Here is a 22,491-nt window from a genome sequence, read left to right on the forward strand (position 1 = left end):
TGCTGATTGAATGCTGATACCTGACCAGTTCTGCCTTTCTGACATGTACAGATTCATCTTCCTGTATCTTTGTTTGTTTATTCCAATATTGACAAAGTTTCAGCAGTTTTGCTAAAGCATATTTGTAAATTTCCATTAAATTGTTTTGGACCTAAATAAGGAATTGAATGTGCTATATTAATGAGTAGGTTTATAGGTTATTTGCTTCAGTCATCTCTAAATGGATACACCTTTAGCAGGGAGGGGTGGGTGGGGTTAAATGAATAGATAATGGATTGATAACCCATCTTGAGACAGGCCTGAACTTACTCTCTCTTCATTCTGTGGAAGCCAGGATAAATTATGAGTCACTTTTATGCTCTTAGACATTATTACCTTTTCTCTAAAGGTATTAGGCTCTTGAAGACTACATTTCCTCTCAAAGGAGCCCCCCCCCCCCCCCGGCAGGTGACTGGTCTAAGCACTTGCCTTTGCAAATCACTGGCATCTCACCTCAGTCTGGATGGCTTTGAGTCCAGGCTCAGCCTGCTTGGGTATGTTAAAAAGCTTGCCTGTAGCTTCTGGTGTGTCAGTGGTTCTTCCAGGATTTTTGTGGGTTCTTCCTCCACCATATATACTTATCACCATGTATAACCTATCATGTGCTCATAAATAATGTTAAACCCCAAACAACAAAAATCTGTCCTCTTGAGGGGCTCTGAGTGGCCGAATGGTCTAAAGCGCTTTCCGTTATGGATCACTGCCATCTCACTTTTGTCTGCGTGGGTTTGAGTCTCATATTCAGCTAATGTGGGTATGTGAGAAAACTTGCCAGTAACTTCTTGTGGGTCGGTGGTACTTTCTGGAGTTTTCCCAGGTTCTTCATCCACCATTAACACTGGCCACCATGTGTAGCCTATCATGTGCTGAAAAATGGCGTTAAACCCTACAACAACATCAACTGCTCTCTTGATATTAGGCTATTGAAGACTGGTACCGTTTCTCTGCAGGAATTAGGCTTTAGAAAACTAATACTGTTTCTAATAAGGAATTAGTCTATTAAAGACTAGTACCTTTTCTTGCAAGAATTTGCCTGTAGAAGACTAGTATCCTTTCTCCACAGGAATTGATATTTGACTTTGGCAAACTATAAGACTCGTTCTGCTTCAGGAGCATTGGCCAGTGTAAATGGGTTGGTTCATGGTGTTCATTTGCATCCCCTTCTTTCAATAAATGTAGTTTACTTCAGCTTTTCTGTTAGGGTTGCACTACTGCCAATACCTCATACTGGCAAGAACAGGAAAAGTTGGCACAGTCCAAATTTTACCAGCACAAACGCTAATCAAGTAGTCTTATCATTGCCTAGTTTATCACGTGCATAGAGAATACGATTATGTTGTAAACAATACTTAAGAGTAAGAAAATGAAATGATCAAGTTTTTGACTTTTGCAAGATCTGTGTTCATGATGGACAGCATCACAAGTAAACATCACAAAAATATAGTTTGTTCCTTTGTGAATTTCATTTAAACTGTAGTTCATCATTTATCAGATCAGCATCATAGCTACAGGTACCAGATTTGTTTCACATGAAGTATATAAAACAAATTAGGTAGTTTTAGCTATATTTAATGTTGATGACCTGAAAATTTACTGAGTTACAGATGGGATACAATTTGTGATGCTGTGCAGAACAAACTATAATATAATCCCATTCCAATATTGTCACTTTCAGTCACAGGCTTAATCCATATACAGTTAACAACTTTAGTTAGAGTTCACTTATAAAGTAATTAAAGTGTTTCCATGCACCACATAAAATGTTTAGTTTAAGTGGCTTGGTGTCGGTGGTTGAATCACATGACTTACAGTCATCTATAAATAGAAACTGCCAGAATTTAAATCAACCCAGTTCCCCAGCAAACCAACGTGGTTATTAATTTTTTTTTTAACAACAGGAAATAAAAGCACCTATATTATACAAAACAATCAACTCCATAAAAATGAGTATCAAGATATTCCTTCATTCATATCACAACTCAAAGAGTATCAGTGATAATTTTCAATCCCAGTGCAACTGATGTATTGTTGATGCATGCAATTGAAATATGTAATTGCCTGTTTAAATGGAAACTGTGCATATGGACAAGATAAGGATTTATTTTGCTAATAACACCAGGCTGGTCACTGTTTTCCTTTAAACAACTTCTTCCACGAGTTGTTCAATTTTGTGCACTGAAACCATACTCAGTCGGTATGTTACTGGAACTGCAAGTTATGCAAACTGCAGAAGGATGTCACAGTAGTCTCTGATCAGTGTCTCACATGACAAATCAAAGTTTTGTTGGCCATGCCCCTTGAGGGTCATTTTCATGTGCTGAAATTCATTTTTCATTTCTGCTTCATTATGTACTGCAGGTACTACCTGCCTGCCTGCCCACTCCTTGCTTATTAATTTCTTCGCAGTAGTTCTTGATTTCTTCATGCTTTAATTTGAAATATATGCCACATAAGCCAAAAAAGCCTTCAATGAGTAATCCTTTGAAATTGGAATATTATGTGCATCTTTACCTGCAGTACTTTTACTGGGAACTCACGCAGATTTATCATTGGCATTTATAAACTTAACAATCACTGTGCCATTAGATTCTTCAGTGCGAACAGTATAAAGCAGAAACACTGCCCGTGAAGTACACAGATGAGTGATTTAATTTGTATGTTTCATCTTGAATTGCATATCAAACCCTGCAACCCATCAAAGAGATAATCCTGTGCTGTATTGTTGCCGACAATGATCTGATCAGAGTCAGCATAGGTATGGGACTTAAAAACTGTATGAAAAATGAAAGAATAAGTTGGCTTCTAACAGACTTTGATGTTGCACCAGTTAACTTTCAAGGCTTAAAACACATTTTACAGTTTGTTGATACACGAATACCAAAAGCCTCACCTTTTTCGGGTACAAATTTTATTGGTAAAAACTGGAATATACTGTTGTAAAACATACGTTGGCATGTTTAGGCAAGATGAACTACCCTTTATTCAGAATCAAAACCCCATTCAAAATATCTTGGATCCATCTCTAAGGAGAGTGGTAAAATATTAATTAATTTTTTAATATAGCAATTCATTACATATTGTTCTTTGCAGTCAGACTGCTCCATGGCCTGGTGGTTAGAGTGTCCACCTCGGATGTGGGAGGTCGTGGATTTGATCCCTGGCCGAGTCATACCAAAGACTTACAAAATGGTATTAACAGCTACCTCACTTGGCACTCAGCATTAAGAGGTTAGTGTTAGGACTGGTCAGCCTGGTGTCAAGATAATGTGACTGGGTGGGACATCGTGTTACATGTCTGCAGCATGATGCCCCAGTGCTAGACATCACTATACACTGTCACACTGCAGACATCATGGCGATAAGACTGAACAATTGCTAAAGCTATGTTAAAAATCCAAATCACACACACACACACTGTTCTACATTTTTTTTAACCAGCTATATCATTTTCTTTTATAGTAGTTGACTGAAATGGAGAAGTAGAAGGTAGGTTACTGTTTAATGCTGATCAACCACAAAAACAGTCTTTGAAATAACAGCAATTAGTGGGCTCAGCTGGAAAAGTAGATAGTAATTTAGCTGGTGTCCAGTTCATAATGAAAAGATTGGCATTACCGTAAGGTTCCAATCAGCAGTGGTGTTGTGCTTATGTTACCCATTTATACTTAATGAGAATCTAATTGCTGAAATACTCCATCTTTGTAATGCATTGAATGATAGCCATTAAAGTGACCCACATTATAAATAAGGGAACTTGATACTGAAGGATGCTCCAAAAAGACTTGTAACATTGCAAAAAAAATACTGAAATAGGCTATTTATGGTGTGAAAAATCACATAATTAGTTCTAATTAGTCAAGAACTAAAATGAAGTGAAATAATTCAAGTAGCAAATGTGTTGCAAACTTTAAACAGATTGACAAGATCTGTGATAATAATTTGTGACCTGTTGTGGCTTAGTGGTTAGCAAGCTGTATGGATTTGTGACTGAATAGGGTTGGGTTAGAATCCTACCATCAAACCAGCCAGGGCTGGATACCACGTTGTGTGCATGGGCAAGGCACTTTACTCCAATTACCTTGTACTTAATAACCTACTTGTGTTGCTGTATATCAGCACTAAATAACCTGCATGTGTTGATGTGCTTTAACACACCAAACCAAAATAAAAAATATCACTTGTAAGGGAGGCAATAGCATTCATAATTTTATTACATTATACCTGGTATTCAACCAGTAAATAATTACTGACACCTTTGATTAGGCCATTGACTCGAGTTTTGTTTGTTTTAAGGCTTTTGACTTGGCTTGTGAACAAAATATATAACTAAATATTTCCTGCTAATACAGTAATGTTAAAATTTATTCCCAAGTCTTTGACAAATGGACCAAATATATAATAAAAATTGTTTTTCATAATTTAAATGTAACAGACGTAGTTGCTGTCAATATACATACATTAGTGAAGGTACCCATTCTGTAACTGCATTAGAAAAGAATTGTTTTTTCATTGTATTAACAATGACTGCTTGTGGGCTGATCTAGTTTTTTAGATGAACAAATGTATTAAAATGTAATATGCATCACGTAGGGAAAATGCTTCAACAAGTTTATAAAGCTTTACAAGCCACTGTGACCACACGTCTATTTGGGTTTGAGTCTTTGGCTCAGCCAACATGGGAATGTGAGAAAGCTTGCCAGTTGCTCCCCATTGGATGGTGGTTCTTACTCAGGCTAGGGCTTTCCCTGGTTTTTCTGTGACCATTTATACTGGTTGTCATGTATCTTGTGCTGAGCATTGACATTAAACAGGAAAACAACAAGTGTATAAAAGATTGAGTGGTCACTTTTTATAAATTCAAAAACTGCATGGATCCTCAGTTCTCTTAGTACTTCAGTACATTTTATTACAGATAATTATTCCTTTGATTTTCTTTCATGCTGACAGACTGGTTAATGCAAATTAATGGAATTTAGATACTTTCTATCCAGATGGCCCAATTATAAAGCAAGGGAGCTGTATAGTAACTTACTTAGTAGGGCATCAGACTGGTAAATCCAAGGAATTATGGTTTCATGTATCTGCCCTGGACAGTCATGGTTCCCATTTCCATGGCATGATATAGGCAATAAATAATGTGTTAATAGTGCCAAATGCCATTAAAATCAAGAATATAATAATAAAGCATTATATAAGATTGTATAGAATTTAAATAAGCACTATATTGTATACATATATTTATTTGAAATATGTTTATTGTATGAGGGGCTGTTTGTCTCTATTTTCTGATTTCACTAGTTGAGGGTTTTTTTTAGAGACTTGTGTATCTGGTCCAATTATACACAATTTTGTTATGATAATGCATATAATTCAATAATGTACTTGTCTATAAATTTATAAATATCATCCATTTGTTAAAAAATATTTTGTGCTTGCAGAAGCATACAGTAATGCAAAACTAGTCACACATAACTTTTGATGTGTGTGTTGTTTTTTATTTCAGTTATTTATACATTTTTATGAAAAAGAATAATCTTTGGAATAAAATGACCAAAATTCTTTTTAAAAAAATTAAATTACAGCTTATTATTATTGTACTTAAGTTCAACAAGATTTTGACCACTGAATATGTATGCAGACAAAGATATATTACACTTAAGAGCTGAATCTTACTGTTTTACTATAAGGTTACTGTCAATTATTTTTACTATAAGGTTACAGTCAGAGTAATGAATAATATTGATCTTGTGTACATGGTCTTCCTTGCATCCACATAAACTATTTCTTAAATTGACAGTTTTGGACATCAGGTAAAATAATTTCTTCTTAAGAGGGGTTTTGTCTGTACTTAACATGATGCTTACCATATATATTCATGTATAAGCTGATTAATTTAGGAAAAAAATAAATCCCTGGAAGAAGAGGGTCAGGGATCAGGGTCTAAACTTGACAGTTTTTAAGTTTTTCTTTTTGTTTACAGTAATGGCTGTAAATCTTGGGACACAAAACGATTTTATGTTTTTCTGTGTCCATTATTTCTATGCATGTAAAAGAAAATGTAACATTTTCGGTGTCCAAAACTTGTAGGCACAAACAATGCGAACACAAAATTGGCTCTTTCAATAACCACATCAATGAACTGTTATAAACTTCTATAATTATTTTTGTTATTATTTTGCATGTGCATATTTTCTGTTTTCTCAGGCATAAAATTAAATAAAGGTAAATAAAGACTTCATAATTCACTGGCCAGTTCAAGTTGGGAGACAAGGCTGTACTATAGTGTACAGTACTTTCAAAGTGCAAATTGTTCTTAGCATCACTTAAATCCTTGTTTATTGCCAATAATTTAGATGCAGATTTTGCTTTATTCATTGTTTCTACCAAATCACATTCTTCCAAAAAACATTTCAGCTAGACTTACGTAGTTGTTTCATTTACGCATATCAATGTGCTCAGAAGTTACTGTTTTTCAATTATATAAACAATCCTACAAATTGAGGTAATCGTTATGAAAAGGGACACAAGTTTAATTTGTACAAGGCACATAACCAGTCATTATTTACATAACTGTAACCAGTCATTATTTACATAACTGTTACATGTTCATGAACAAATAAAATTGGAGATTTTTGTAATTTATGCCTGAAATACAAATAGGAAACATTTTGGGGGCTACTTCTGAATATGTCTAATAAATCGGCTTGCAAGAGATTTTAGTTTAGCCTGCAGCCTAGTTGTGTTAGAAATTTTGTTTTTCATTGGCTATTTCACTTGCACATGTGCACAAGGGAAAAAGTTGGAGTTCTTTTTTTTGCTTATTGGTCCCATCATTTTTTGTGTCCTGGCCCCTGTGTGTAGTTCAGACCAGTCTGCCTGAGATCTGAGGCTAAAAGGTCTAAAATCTGGACACAAAATCGGATTCTGACCATGAATGAATTTTGGGTGTAAAAAAAATTGGGTCTCAAAAATTGTTTTTCCCTCAGTATTTTGCAGTGCAACTAGAAAGTCCAGATTATTTGATACCTTTGTAGAGCTACATCTATCTACTTTATAATACCACCCACTTTAATGTATCTTAAATGACCATGACGCTATAGAGCTCGGAAGTAGGGTACTACCTCCTGAAGCTTAAACAAGGCGAGGGGTTAATGAGTTAACAGTATGTTGACACAGTGCTGGGTTTAGAGTGTCATTTTTAATTTTAAGAGATTAAAAGTTCAAATGTAAAGAGGAAAATTGGATATAAAATCTTTAATTATGAAAGGAGCAAACATTTTGTTGTTAATATCACTTTATTTTGAACTTATTGTCTGTATGATACTTGATGTTTACCATGGTGACTGGGGACTAATAAAAACTTCATAGACAGGGTCCTAGAATCCTGGAAAAGGTTTAGAATTTAAATAACAAATTTCAAAGGCCTTGAAAATCATGGAATTTTTTACTAGAGTTAAAAAACTTGATAACTGCTAATTTTATAGAGTGAGGAAAACCAGTTAAAATTTCTTTTGAACACAATACAATTATGATTGATACACTGTTCCATTTCATATAACGAGTTCTTCTAACAGTAGTTTCCTGTGATTTCTGTTTAGTTTGATTCAAAAATTCATATGGCCAGCTACACTGTTTCAAGTACTTGCCACTTGACAATCGGATAAGTGAAGTAAATTTCTTGTCAAAATGTCTGTTATTTACTAGACAATGCAAGATATTGTGGTCCTGGAGTTCAGTGAAATGGCCATGAAAAAGTTTCTGGAAAAATCATGGAATTTGCTTTTGTTAAGTCAGCAGGAGCTCTGCATAGATGTGAGCTACTGTTTGTAATGGTTGATTAGTTCTGGTTTCTACAGGCACAGAGCCAAACAGATGCCATATGCCCCCAAGTATTTTGATGTTGCCAAAAGGGTGAAGGATACCATTGTTCAAATGTAAATTCACCATGGAAATGTATTCAGAAATTCCTTATCTTGTCATCAGTGTTTTAAAAGAATAGCTGTTATATGTTCATGAACAAATGATAATGGAGATTACTTACTTTAAATCTACCTGTGTTGCTAGATAAGTTCATGGTATTGTCAATGTCAGTTTTGATGAAATGTTGATTTATCTGGTTCAGAAGAGTACCTGATAAAAGTATACATTTACATGTGAAATCGAGGTGAATGTTGTTGGTTGGCTGATTTGGTGCTCCTCACTCTATAAAATTAGCAGTTATCAGGTTTTTTAACTCAAGTAAAAATTCCATGATTTTCAATTGTTATTTAAATTCTAGCCATGTTGGGCTATTTCATATAGAAGAAAAGGGAGCTACTGTAGGTATCTTTACCAGTGACACACCATGGCATTTGACTCTACTTGGCTTTTAAAGGTATGGAACTCTGACCCTTGGATTACAAGTCCATACTCTATCAAATGTGGTTTACCTGTGATGGGCTTTAAGTTGTGTCACCTGTCTGTGATACATGTATACCACAGTACATCTGGTAAACAAATTATAAATCTGTGAATGACAAGGGAGAGATTGAGTTAATGCACATGTTTGTGAATTCATCAGATCTTGAATGAACTAGTTCAGGAAAGGACCTATAAAGGGTATTTAAGTGGAGTGATGCCCCCCTCCCCTTTTTATGTAATATTTTCATATCCAGTAAACAAGTGATAGTTTGGTATTTCTGACACAGCAATGCAGAAGGGTTATATTTTGCTGTAACACTTGGAGTAAAGTGCCTTGGCCTGGTATGAACCTCACTTTGTGGCTGACACTGGCTGATCTCATTGTAGGATTCACATGTACCTTTCAGGTTAATCTCTCTCATCGCGTACATGTAGACTTAGATAAACATACCAGTGATAAAGGTCAGGGTTATTATAGAACAGCACAGAAGATATTTAGTGGCTATCAGGAGGAGGTAAGAGTATTTGGTTAGCATGTTTATGTTGGGATGGAATATTTTACAAAAGTGTATTTGTTCACAGGACTAGACTGACAAGCTGCTTGCCCAACAAAATCATATGGTTGTCCATTTGTAAATTGTCTGATGCAGTTCTGTCAAAAATGATTTCTCAGCAATAAATTGTTGCCAGATATTGGATGAAATTATTCATTGAATTTGTCCTTAAAGAATGTAAAAACTATAATTACCATAACACAAGACTTCAGTTTATTACAAGGTGCATCAGAGATTTCAAACATTAATGTAAAATAACCAATTTCAGAATTCTGAAATAGTCTTAAAAGCCGTTCTAAATGGCTTTTAATTCAAAATTTCTTTACGTATAGATCATAACATTGCTTGTTGTTACAGTAAAATCTTTCTTTTCTTGTTTTTAATAGATTTAATATTACTTATAAATTCAGCATTGCTACATGTTTTAAATATATTTAAGATTTTGTAAAGTATGTTGAATTTAATTTCTTTTAAGCTTTGCACCAAAAATTTACTTTCTGTTTTGTTATGCTCCTAATTGTATTTTATTCATATCAGTGGATTTTTTTTCTTATTGAGTTCTTTTTATGAATGTAGGACATCCTGCTCGCTATGGCCACTCGTTTTCTATAACTAGTGGTATTTATGGTTATAAAAAATTGATGGCTTCATTTCATAAGAAAACTGGTACTTGTTGAGCAGCTGAAGTCTTAAGGGCAAATTGTAAAATAAAAATATAACATTGGTATCACTGAGGTTTATTTAAGGCATCTGTTTGACTGGAAAAGATAATGCTTCGTTTTCTAATTTTTAAACAATTATGTACATAAAATGAAACCCATTTAAGACTATTAACCATTTAAATGAAATCATTCATGAATTTTTGCATGAGTAGTGCAACAATAGGATTACTTTGCTTCTACTTTGATATTCTTATTTTGTTTTAGGTGTAAACTGTTATAAATATCTTGAAAATATTAAAAAATCATATGGTTTTTACTTTGTTTATTATATTGATATATCACTGAAGAAGTCAAAATTGTCATATACTAAAACCTGCAACATTACAAAAGTCAACATTTGACTTATGTCATGTGATTTTTTATTTTTTGTCCGGAGGGTCTCATAATAGTGAAATTTAAAATTGTGACTTTCAGTCCAACATTCTATTTAAATGAACAATGCAATTTAGCAGAACCACTATCTTCCCTTACATATTATCTCCAGTTTATCTTTTTAAAAAATGAGAAAGAAATTTCAGAGTAAGTACAAAATGCTTATTATTATTATCATGTATTTTGCGTAAATTAAGCAAGAGTGTTTCTTATTGAAAATAATAGTATATAGATTTTCATGAGCTCTTATTTGACGGTGCTCCTCGTGATATGGTGGAATTTGAAAACAACTATAACCTAAGCAGGCGACGGCAAAAGAGTATGCTTAGGGTTTTCTTAGCAATTATCACTGCTGGTATCTCTTTTTTTTTTTTTTCATTCTTATTTTAGAATATCTTGATTAATTGAATTGAATGTATATATGTAATTTTATGTTAATTGCATTTTAAATTGATGTTTCTTTTGTAAAGAACCACTGTTGTATGCTAATCTCAGTCTTGCAATTATTTGTACAATCATTGTACGTTGTTATCTGGGTTGATATGAATGACAATAAAACCGAGTTTAACAGGCCTAATAAGTGTCAAAACATGAATACCCGCGTCGCAGTGAGCTTAACATCTGGCACTGATCAGCTTTGAATCGCTGAGGTACGGCAGGAAATAGGTGCTTTTTTTGTAATAATATTGGGCCAGATTAACTCTATTTAGTTTGTATCAGATTTTGTATAAGCATTAACAGCTGGCAGGAATAACATCAAACAGACCTGTACTTACCTGACTTAATATCATAGTAATTCAACCTATCATAAATCATATATATCCAGTTGCATAACTGTGCTGCAACTTTGAGACACTTGCACAAAGATAAAAATTGGTTGTCTGGGCTGCTAGGTAAGGGATTTGTATTGTGGCTCCTTGTATCTTATTTATGTAGTGGAGGAGCTTTTTGCTCTGGTATGTTGTATTTGATTTAGACTACTAAATTTTGGACTATGTTCATGTCATACTGTCACTGTTTTTTACATATAATAATAATAATAATGTTGGTGTAATAACCTTGATACTGTAATAACAGACGCTTTATCATTGGAGCTACATGTAATTAGTACTGTAAGTATGGTGTATAAATTACTCGCTATTAATATTGTTAGTCCCACAGGAAGATTAAGAGACTTGAGGGATGTTTGTATAGCTATGTGTTATATTGTGAACTGTAATACAGTAATTATTACAGCCACTCCAAGGAAAGTATTGATATCTCAGCATTCTTATGGAGAGAGAAAGAGAGACAGAGACAGACAGACTTAATGGTTCAGGAAAAATAATTATCTTATATCATTGAATATACAGTGAATTATGCAGGATCTGGTTTGGATTAATTTTGTGTTACATTGCAGTTCACAAGAACATTAAAGCTGAAAATTGGATAACAAATTGATCCCGAGTTTAAATACAATAGTACCTGGAACAAATGTTTGTAACATTTCTGTATTTGATTGTATTATTGTCTTTAACTTTCAGAGCATCAGTGATGTAACCATATGGATTTGATTACCTCTTAAACTGACCTTGAACTATGGCCAAGAGACCTGACCTTTGTAACCTTGGTAACATCACCTTGTCACCCATCAAGGAAGAAATTGGTTCACCTGGAGCTTTCAGTGTAGGTCAACAGTCACTTGGTGTTGAGAGTTCGGCCAGTGGTTATTCCGTCAGCAGTCACTGTCTTCTGCTACAATCAGGAAAAACGGAGAAAGATGTTATGATTGAATCTCAGCTCCAGGATATAAATAGGAACCAATCTTCAGAAAGAGAATGTGGCTTGTGGAAATTTCGTCCCAAATGTATTCAGTGTTGTGCAAATATAAAATTCTTCGTCCTTTGTATGTGTTTCCTCATCACAACATCAGGAATGTTGTCAACAGGTTATTTGAACAGTGTCATAACAACAATAGAGAAACGGTTTCAAATTGGTAGTTCTATATCGGGTCTTATAGCAGCATCTTATGAATTTGGAAGTCTTGTAGCAGTAATTTTTATAAGTTACTTAGGGGGTAGACGACACATTCCCAAATGGATTGGTTATGGTGTCATATTTATGGGATTTGGTGCTCTTTTGTTTGCTCTGCCTCACTTAATTGCAGAGAAATACACAGTTGATCGTGGAATTATTTCAAATTCAACAGAGGAAAACATTTGTCGATATTCGGATAAAAAACAGGAGCAGTGTATTGATAAAAATTCCGGAAATTGGATCTATGTGCTGGTTTTAATTACAGCACAGGTGTTAATTGGGACAGGAGGGACTCCTATTTTTACCCTTGGAACAACTTATATTGATAATCATGTTCCAAGAGACAAAGCACCAGTCTATCTTGGTAAGTGTAAATTAAAGACTTTAACTTATCATAGTATTTTAGTTTAGCTTGGCTTTCATAAAACTTGCTTGAAACAATTCAGACCAACCAGAAAGATTTTTTTGTTACCTTTTTTTATGTGACTGTGTTTCTCAAACTGGACTTCATATACATATATATGGTACAAGATTTGCAGTACATCTTTTTTGATCTTGCGAATACTGTGGAAATTCCTTGAAGTTTTAAATTAGAAACAATACATTTTGTTGTTTATGAGTGCTGGCAGGTCTAAGCTTGACAACAAATCGATAAACTTCAAATTATGGCCATTTTTTCATCATATTACCTGTGATGAATGTTTTTGAGCGCAGAGCAGAACATTTTTTTATGATGTCATCTAAAATCTGTTTATCTTTTTTTTTTAAATACAGTCTTGTTTATAACGGAAAACATTTTTTTAGATTTCATGGTTTTTGCAAAACACAAATTTGGTATAAAGGCTGAATGAACAATGATTTATCTATGAAGTCATGAAGAATAGCGCATCGTTTCCAGATCTGCCAATTCATGTGGTCCAACTAAATACTGTTAAGCCAGACAAAGCCTCACAAAGCCACACAAAGCATCGAAAAGCCATGCAAAGTCAAATTAAAACTGTTTATATTGTTAGTTATATTCATAAGTTAACCAAACTGAAAGACTACTTTTCAACATAATTATGCCAAAATAACTACCAAAAACTGGGCAACAGAGTTCAAATTAGAACATTGATAAAGTCTTGACACAATCATATTTGAAATGTTTGTTATTATTTGATATATTTTTCTTTTGACTGATTATGGACCAAAAATGCAATTTTCCAATATATGTCATAACGAGTTATGAAGTTTTATCTACTTTTGTCTATATTTGACACAAACATAACAAAGATACATAAAGCCAGAAAAAGTCATATTGGGAAGGTGTATTTATGTTGCAATATCAGATTGATGAATAAATCAACCAAACCGAAAGACTTGGGTTATACATGTACTTCATTAATAGACAATGAATTGGGAGATTAATTAATTTGGATAATAACAAGGTCAGACAAAATCATATTTGAAATGTATTTTTATGAGTTACTTGGATAAACTGTGGAAATAAAATGCCGTATCTTTAAGTACGTCTTTTAGAGTTATCAAACGTTAAACTCGACAAGTGTGTCGATGTTTGACAAAGCATAACAAAGGCACACAGATCCTGATAAATTGTAACTAAAATGTTTATTTTTAAAAAAGTGTATATGCGATAAATTATTGACAGAAATTGCTATTTTTCACACAGGACGCAATGTCATAAAATGGCTGACAAAATCATGCAAAGTCATCACAGAAAGTATTGTTAACATTCCTAACTTGAAAAGTGAAACCCAAATTGTAACACCTGTATATCTTTGAATAACTTACCAATTAAAAGCATGCAACATTACCAAATGATGCCTATTGATACTAAGGGACATGTAAATATTGGTATATCAGTTAAAAACATTGACTCTGTGTTAGGTTCATCAGATATCTTTCACATCTCTCTAAATTATATTTCGTGTTTATAGTTGACAAACATTTAAGTTTAAATTCTGAAATGCCTAGTGCTTCTGTTTGAAAAAAACAACAAAAAAAATCTGGCCTTGTGCTGTATGTGGACTTAATTGTGGTGTTGGTTCCTTTATTTGTGATAAGTGCAGGTGTTGGATGCATGCAAAGTGTGCTGGTTTTTTATCTGGGTTGACATCTAATGATTTAAAAACTATTTTTGGACAGTACCCTTATAAGTGTCGTGTGTGCATTTGTACAGCCAACATTGGAGTGTACAACTATGAATGCTCGATGAACAGTCCAAATACGGTTATTATTATTAATATTATGTTGATTATCAAAAAATGTTTGTATTGACATGACAGAAACTCACTTTATCATAAATTAGTAAATGAAAATATTTGTAAAATGCTTTTTATACCAAAACCCATATATGCAAATGTGAAAGGTTGTGTGAAAATACCAAATAGCATGATATAAATATTTAACTGCCCAGCCGAGGTAAGGCAGAGTTGTGTTTTATCACATATTTTATTTTGATTATTAATCACAATTTCAAGACACATAATTCTGACCAGATTAACGGTGTATTAGCAGAATTTATGTATAGTATCTACGCTGTATCAATGATATACCAGGAAATGTATAAATTTTTTCATTAAAGGAAACGAGGCTTGCACAATGAGTGGTATATCATGGATGCATCATATAAACTGTACATATATTTTACTTATATACAAATACACATATTTGCCTTTTGAATGGCGTTTAGACTCACTACGGGAACTGTGTATTGACTGAGTCGGTGAAGTAACATCTCAGCCGTAATGTCCTTTTGTGGATATTCACAATCACCTTTGCATATTGATAAGTTGATTATTTACATTTTTGAGTTTCTATTTTTATTCACATTGATTAAATCAATATAAGTCACACTTATGATTTATACATGAAAGACGGATTTTATGAAAGTAAGGCACTACAAACACATAGATTGTTGAAAAATGAATGCTCATTAATGCATTGACGTGCAGGCGCATGGAAATTAGCATGGAATAGAATCTAAGCGAAATGACGAGCCAACAATAGGCATTAAAAATACTGAAATATATTTAAAGTTGATCTAAGTCATTATTCTGCTTTAATTAACATTACTACCAACCATAACTCTCTTTCTGTCTGTCTGTCTCTCTCTCTCTCTCTCTCTCTCTCTTGCTTTGGTCAGTTTGACATAAGCATTTACCATCATCCTTCATAGGTCCAGAGACATTATAAGCAAAAAACCTCTAATCTCATCTTTTCATTGATTTTGGTCTTTATTTTGATATGATGGTCAACAGAGAGAGAGAGAGGCCTTTGGATATTTTCATATTTAATTAACAATAATAGATTTTTAGAACCATGTAATGGGTATAAGATACAACAACAAAATCAACAAAGTCTTAAATACATTACATATATATGCCCCATAACAAAGACATCTACCTTATTGTGTCGACCGGCAATTGCAACTTTGCATCATTGATTACATAAACACTTTAGATAGGTCCAAAGGGAAGTGTGCACGTACCGTTATGACAAACGATATTCTTGTAGGTTACCTGGTGCAATTTCAATTTCAATGTTTTTTATCCAGCCCAATTTATTTTTCTCTCTTGGGACCGTGATCATCTTTTTAGCTGAAATATTTTCTTTTCTTTTTCTCAAGATAATTTTTTTTCTTCTCCAAATAATAGCAAGGATATAATATTTTGTTTTGGTATACCCCTTTACAAAAGTTTTTGCAGTTACAAGCTCTGATTATTATCCCATTGTTTTTTTGACTAAGGACAATGTTGCCCCCCAATAAGTTTCGTCCCCAAGACGTATCGGTCCTACTAAACACCAATAAGATGTGCAAAAACATGTAACTATAGCGAATTACATTAAATATTAAATCATGCTGTTTCTCAAACATTTTCTTATTATTATTTGTACAATATTGTAACTTTCATAAAATATTTAATTTCGGTTAGTGTTAAGTTTATACCAATATCTTCCCAAATGGAGTTTGAATTTTCTTATTTGTTTATTCTACTCTCTCTCTTCTTTTGTTTGACACTGAAACATCCTCATGTCAGTTTATAAAAATATTTAATTGCGTTAAGTGTTGGTTGAAAATAATGACAGGATCACGACTGGCAAATACATGGCAATTACTTAAAATATTCGAAAGTATGTAGTGTTGATGCAAAATTTATATCAATAAATATAACATAATTAGAAAATGTTTGGTTTGTCCTTGATCATTATTTTTTTTATTATCTGTTAAAATACTGGAAAATATTTACTGTTGATATAAAATTTATGGCATATGGTCGTGAAGTGCTACTGTATTCCATTAAAATGCCTGAATGCCTGTTACAATCACAAGTAGGCAAGTAGGACCACACTACCTTTAACTCAATTAACAGTTACACATTTTTATTATGACATTGTGTGCCTGTGTGAAATATAACCATTTCTGTCAATAGTTTATCATATACGGACATAATAAACATTCCAGTTAAGACTTTATCAAGTTTTGTTCATTTAATTCGGTATAAATATGTTGCAAACTAGTCTTTCGGCTTGGTTAATTTATTCATCAATATAATCAACAATATATGAATACACTTTTTTAAATTTGACTTTAATAGCTTTGTGTGGCTTTGTCGGCTTTGTCAGGCTTAGCAGTATTTAGTAATACCCCCAATTCATGTACCTATTAAAATCAATGCACACAATATTGCAATTTTGTTCGACTGTATCCAGACTCCTTTTTAGTAAGATGCCATCAGAATCGTCCTCCTTTCTAAACTAGAATGTGCTGGAAAATCTGTACATCTACTTAAATTGTAATATAATTTAAATGTTAGTTATATTTCTCTGCATATGTATTTTTTCCCTCAGAATATCCCATTTCATTCTAGTGTCATTTTGAATGTTCAGGTAGTTCTCTTCTACCACGTGTATGTGTTTGCATGTGTGTAGGCCCCAGATATTGTTGATAGCATTCGGGTAAACATGAAATATTTTCAAAAAGATGCACTGTCATCATAGAAGTGACAAATTAATATCAATGAAACATAAACTATGTACATTGTATTCTTTATTTCCTGAACTTGAATGATGATTTAATGTAAAACTTAAGATAGTCATTGAATTCAAATAGTCAATATCCTTCATATCTTCACTTTCCCATTTATTTTCACTGCCACAGTAAATTGAAGGCTTTTAGAGTCCTTGTGTGCTATAGTGCCTAACTGAATTAATTGAGCATACACGGTGACAGATTGTTCCTTAATAAAACTCTTGATCCTGTTAAAATTCAGTCAGAAAAAAAATGTAGCATGCAATTTATTATTGGTTGTACAAAATGATGTAAGACTGCTGAAATTATGTCAATTATCTAACACAAATTCTTCAGGCGTTAAGACGGTGATGTGTTTTCAAATAATCATGACAGAAAAAAATAACATAATGCATATTCCATTACATTTAGAACATTATTTTAATGTGTTTATCATGATTTAATTCCTTTTTTATAGTGTCATAGTTATATTGTTGTTCAAAAGTTCAAATGTTTTTTTTTTTTACCAACTACTACCAGAAACACACGCAAAAATAGTAGAATGTAATTGCACCCAAGGAATTGTATGCCCCCCCCCCCCCAGGTTAGTAACTAGGTAGATTAATATCAAATTAAAGCAATATGGTAGACATGCCATCCAATCAAGCTATGTTCACATACAGATATAAAACCTTTCATTTAACACCTAAGGCATATATTCTAGTGCAAAGACATATTAAGCATCAAAGGTCATGCATTAACAGTTGGGCCAAGGCAGGTGCAAAAGGTAATAGCTAAGTGAGTAATTATCCTGGATTATGTTAATTACATACACCAACCATATATGCAATTTTTTGGGGGGTGGGGGTATGAGACCAAATGGTGTGTTTTAAGTTCATAAGGTGTGGGGGTTCAGCTCATGTGAATGCAAAAAAGCAATGTCATTCATTCGAGAATAAGCCATCTTTTCATATAAGCCTATAGAATATGATTGGAAATTCAGATCCAAATAAAAGAAAATAACTTGTCTGTTTTCTGTATTTAAGACACTTACAAAGAAAATATTTTTGGTGGACTTGGCATTCTCAAATATCATCACACATATACACAAAAAACACGTGTGATCACAACAATAAAAAGATTCAGTAAAACACATAGTTTCATTGTTTAAAAGCCAGTGGCTGGCAAAATTAAGTGTAATTAAATGCTGTCTTTGCTACTTTAATTAGTTAAGTAGGAGCCGTGAAGTTTAATGGGGGCCTTACAAGTAGTATTGTTGCTTTGAGTTTAACATAATTTCTCAGCACATGATAGGCTATACATGGTGCCCTGTATAACTGGTGGAGGAAGAACTTTACTGGTAATTATGGGGTAATCAATTCCTGTCCGGTATGGATGTATAACACCAGTCAGCTGTGCAAATATGAGCATTTGCTTATTACTGTCTTTCAGTCAATCTATTGAATGGTTAATATGATCCTGAAAAGCATGGGTTGATTAGTTGTTGTGGGGTTTAACACCATTTTTCAGCACACGATAGGCTATACATGGCGGCCAGTATTAATGGTGGAGGAAGAACCTGGGAAAACCCCGGAAAGAACCACCGACCCACGAGAAGCTACTGGCAAGCTTTCTCACATACCCACATTGGCTGAATCTTAGACTCGAACCGCCGCAGGCAGAGGTGAGATGGCAGTGATCCGTAACAAAGAGCGTTTTAGACCACTCGGCCACTCGGGGCCCCGGGTTGATTAGTAGTTGGCATTTTAACAAGATTACAGTAATGAATAAAAGTATTGAGAACTAATCAGAATGTTCAGTTCAGTATATTAAATATGTTTTGGTATGTCTTGATATTACAGGTGGTGCTGCTAATTGAGGGATATCACATGCTAAAGAATGACATATCAAATGTTGCTTGCAGTATGTACAAAGAATTAAATGCTCCCCTTTACTGATGTGCTTTAAGAGTCCAGCTCCATCAACCAGAACTTCTGAAATTAGTTTTAATCAGATTTGCTTGCTTTGCTGAGAGCTCAATGCCTCCTGAATCAAAGGATATGTTTTGATATTTTACTTTAAAAATTTGTCACACTTGAACATTATTCCGTCTGAATTAATCCAGCTTTGCACTTTGTATATGTAGTAAAATCTGATTTGAAAGAAACATTGTTACTGTTCACAAGCTCGCCAACAATCTTTAATGCAGGTGGCTTAAACATTCACATTCAGAATAATGATGTGTAATAACTTTTGTTGCTAGACATCACTATAAACTGCCACACTGCACACTTAGTAGTGATATGACTGAAAAATTGTTAAAGCAATGTTAAAAATCCAAATCACACACACACACACACACCTTTGATTTAGCATGTAAATTAACAGTGGGCTCATCCACAGCAGTGTTTAAAGAACTTAAAACGTCACCCTAGTTATTATTAGCCAATTAACAAGTTTTAGAAATTTCTTACAAATTGTCAGGGAATGGCAGATTTTGAAATTTATGCGCAGTAATGATAAACAAATGTTCAAATTTACAAGGAATATTCAGATTTATTTATGTCATCAAAATTCATAAAGTAATATGTGAAATGGTAGTTGTATATACCTGACAAATCTGCCTTTTGTCTCTATATCAGTTAGCTGTTTAAACTGCCCTAAGGAGTTTTATAAAAGCTTTAAGCAGGACTGTTTACTGTTTATACATGATACATAATACAAGCATACATTGAGGTTGTAGTTTTATTTTTCTGCTGAAGATTACTGAAAAGCATTTACTTTTGCAACCTGACTGTATCAGGGACTTTCTGGGTTTTAAAAAAAATTGTGTTTTTAGTGTGATATATCATGTTGTGACTGGTATGGGTAAGAGCTGGTGTAATTTGAGTGTTAAGGCTTTTGAATTAATTGACAGCATGTTTATTTAACATGAATTGTAAAATGATGGATCCTCAAGATCGGCAGTTTCTATGGAAACTGTCACAGACAGTTACAACTGTGGAATTGGTACCAAGACACCAGCAAACCAGATCATTAACCATGTTTTGTTATCATATATATATATTATTAAATGATGAAGAAAATACAGGATTGTTGCAGCCATGTCAGAGAAAAAGTAACTCATTTTGAGTCATAAATTTACAATCATTTATGTTCCTATTATTCCCTTGCAGCCTTTGTTTATGCCACTGGTGCCCTGGGACCAGTCGTGGGATATGCCTTGGGGGCATTTTTCCTCCAGATATATGTTGACCTATTTAGTTACAATGTTGACCTGTCACCCACTCACCCTCGCTGGATCGGGGCATGGTGGGGTGGATTCATCATCTGTGGATGTGTACTGTTAGCCCTGGCTTGTCCCTTTATGTCATTCCCACAAGTCCTGGTGAAGGAAAAGCGAAAAGTCCTGGAAAGTAAAGCAAAGGAGGACCTGTTCAGTCATGAGGAAAACAGGTCTAAAGAAGGAGAGTATGGAAAGACTGTAAGAGGTAATTGATGATCATAATTAAGATTCACAATGTTGTTCTATTTACACTGTTAATATGATCATTGTCCCAGAAGTTTTTTTTATAGCTCACCTGGCACAAAGCCACATGAGCTCAGGATATGACCTGTTTACCTACTAGGTGCTGTTTGTTGGTATACTTTTGTTTCTTAAAATATGAATTCAGATAAACTTTAATGGATGGAAACAAATCTGGCAGGATTTAATCCTTTTGACATTTTCATCCAAATTGTGTTTTGAAAAACTTTGATAACAGTTGAAAAGATGAAGCTAGATATTTGGCAATTAAGATTTATTTATTTGTTCATTTTCCAACATCATCTTCAGTACCACGCATATTCTTTTGAAATGTGTTTTTCAGGTAGCTTGCTTAGTAATAATTTAACATTAATATTAACCAGGTGTAAAAACCTATCTTTAATTTTGCTTTTCGTCAGTTTGTTATCAAGTTTAGTATTAGAATGGTACATATGACATGTTCTACCAAAATCATAATGTTTTGTAACTATCTTTGAAGACTTTGGTTTTCATAGCAAAAAAGTGTAAATACTATATTTGACATTGCCTTCATAACCGTTTGGACCATTGTAATTAAACTTTGCAAGAATATTGCAAGAGTTTTATTATTGGTACATTTAGCATTTCATAGACTCATTATTTTTCTTTGAGCATCATGCGTGTATGCTTTATTTAAAATGTAATCACATTGCTTGTTGTACATATGTTGCCATATTAATATTGCTGATTACTAATGAGAAAGACATTAGTTTATCTTGGATTATAATTATTTAAATTACAATTAGTTGCATGAAAAAATGTTCTGGATTACTTATCAGTAATTATAAATCAATGATATTGATTACTTTGCATCCATGACACTTGTTTTTAGAATGCTTTTAATTAAGGTAATTTTTGTATGAATTTTGTTTTCCTTCAGAGTATGACAAATTGTTTGCTCCCAAAATTATTTTAGAGTACTGTCTATATATGAAAAAAACAGATTTAATCAGGTCTTTAAAATATGTTTTAATAATACTGTAATTTTTGTAAGTTTTTTGTATAGAGAATCAGCAATAGTTATTTGTTTCCAGTTTCCAGAGTATGAAATATTTTTGTAATATATTAGAAAAATAGCAGTGCTCTCAGTAAAGGAAGTGAAGATAATAGTTGTTGTTGTTGTGCTAGGGTTTAACACCATTTTTCAGCACAAGATAGGCTATACATGGCGGCCAGTATTAACGGTGGAGGAAGAGCCCTGGAAAACCCAGGGAAGAACCACCGACCCATGAGAAGCTACTGGCAGGCTTTCCCACATACCCACGCTAGTCGAGCCTTGAACACAAGCCCACACAAAAAGAAGTGAGATGGCACTGATCCGGAACGGTGACCGCTTTAGGCCACTTGGGGCCCCAAAAGATAATAGTAGCTTTTGATTGAAAAATGTGGTTTTCCTCATTCACAATAACTTGGAATGGTAAATGCATTTAATAGTGATTGTCTTACATAAATATTTATATAATATATGAAGCAGATACAATATTGAGTGAAAATGAATCACTAAATGCAAATGCAGTAACAACTATTACAATTAGGTCTGTGATACCTTTATAGGCCTTTTCAATAAGGGTTGTCTCCCCCTAGTAGGACCTCTTCATTGCATCTTTTGCGCACGCGTTGGCTGCCGCTTCAGCTTCCGTGGGCTACCCATTCATCATCTGTCAAAGAATGCCTGTGGCAAAAAACCTGCAAGTATTGTTGCATTTGTAGCAATTTCAGAGTGAAGGAAGTAGATGGGAAAACAATATCATTGCACAGATTTCCTGCAAGATGTAAACTAGTACTGTGGTTGGAACATTTGTAACAGATTTG

The 22,491-nt window shown here is 33.7% G+C and overlaps 1 protein-coding gene across 1 annotated transcript in view; it reads left to right on the plus strand.

Annotated features, from left to right (window-relative positions):
• The window catches only part of LOC149783685 (solute carrier organic anion transporter family member 5A1-like), a 122,355-nt gene that overhangs the window by 59,190 nt on the left and 40,674 nt on the right, over positions 1-22,491 (plus strand). The window contains exons 2-3 of the mRNA XM_089931924.1: positions 11,611-12,467; positions 20,291-20,605. Of these exons, the coding sequence (XP_089788050.1) occupies positions 11,666-12,467; positions 20,291-20,605 (1,117 nt within the window). The 5' untranslated portion in view covers positions 11,611-11,665. The remainder of the gene's footprint in view (positions 1-11,610; positions 12,468-20,290; positions 20,606-22,491) is intronic.

This window comes from Sinohyriopsis cumingii, chromosome 14 (genome assembly GCF_028554795.1).
Source record: "Sinohyriopsis cumingii isolate HCF-2022 chromosome 14, ASM2855479v2, whole genome shotgun sequence".
Taxonomy (NCBI): Eukaryota; Metazoa; Mollusca; class Bivalvia; order Unionida; family Unionidae; genus Sinohyriopsis; species Sinohyriopsis cumingii.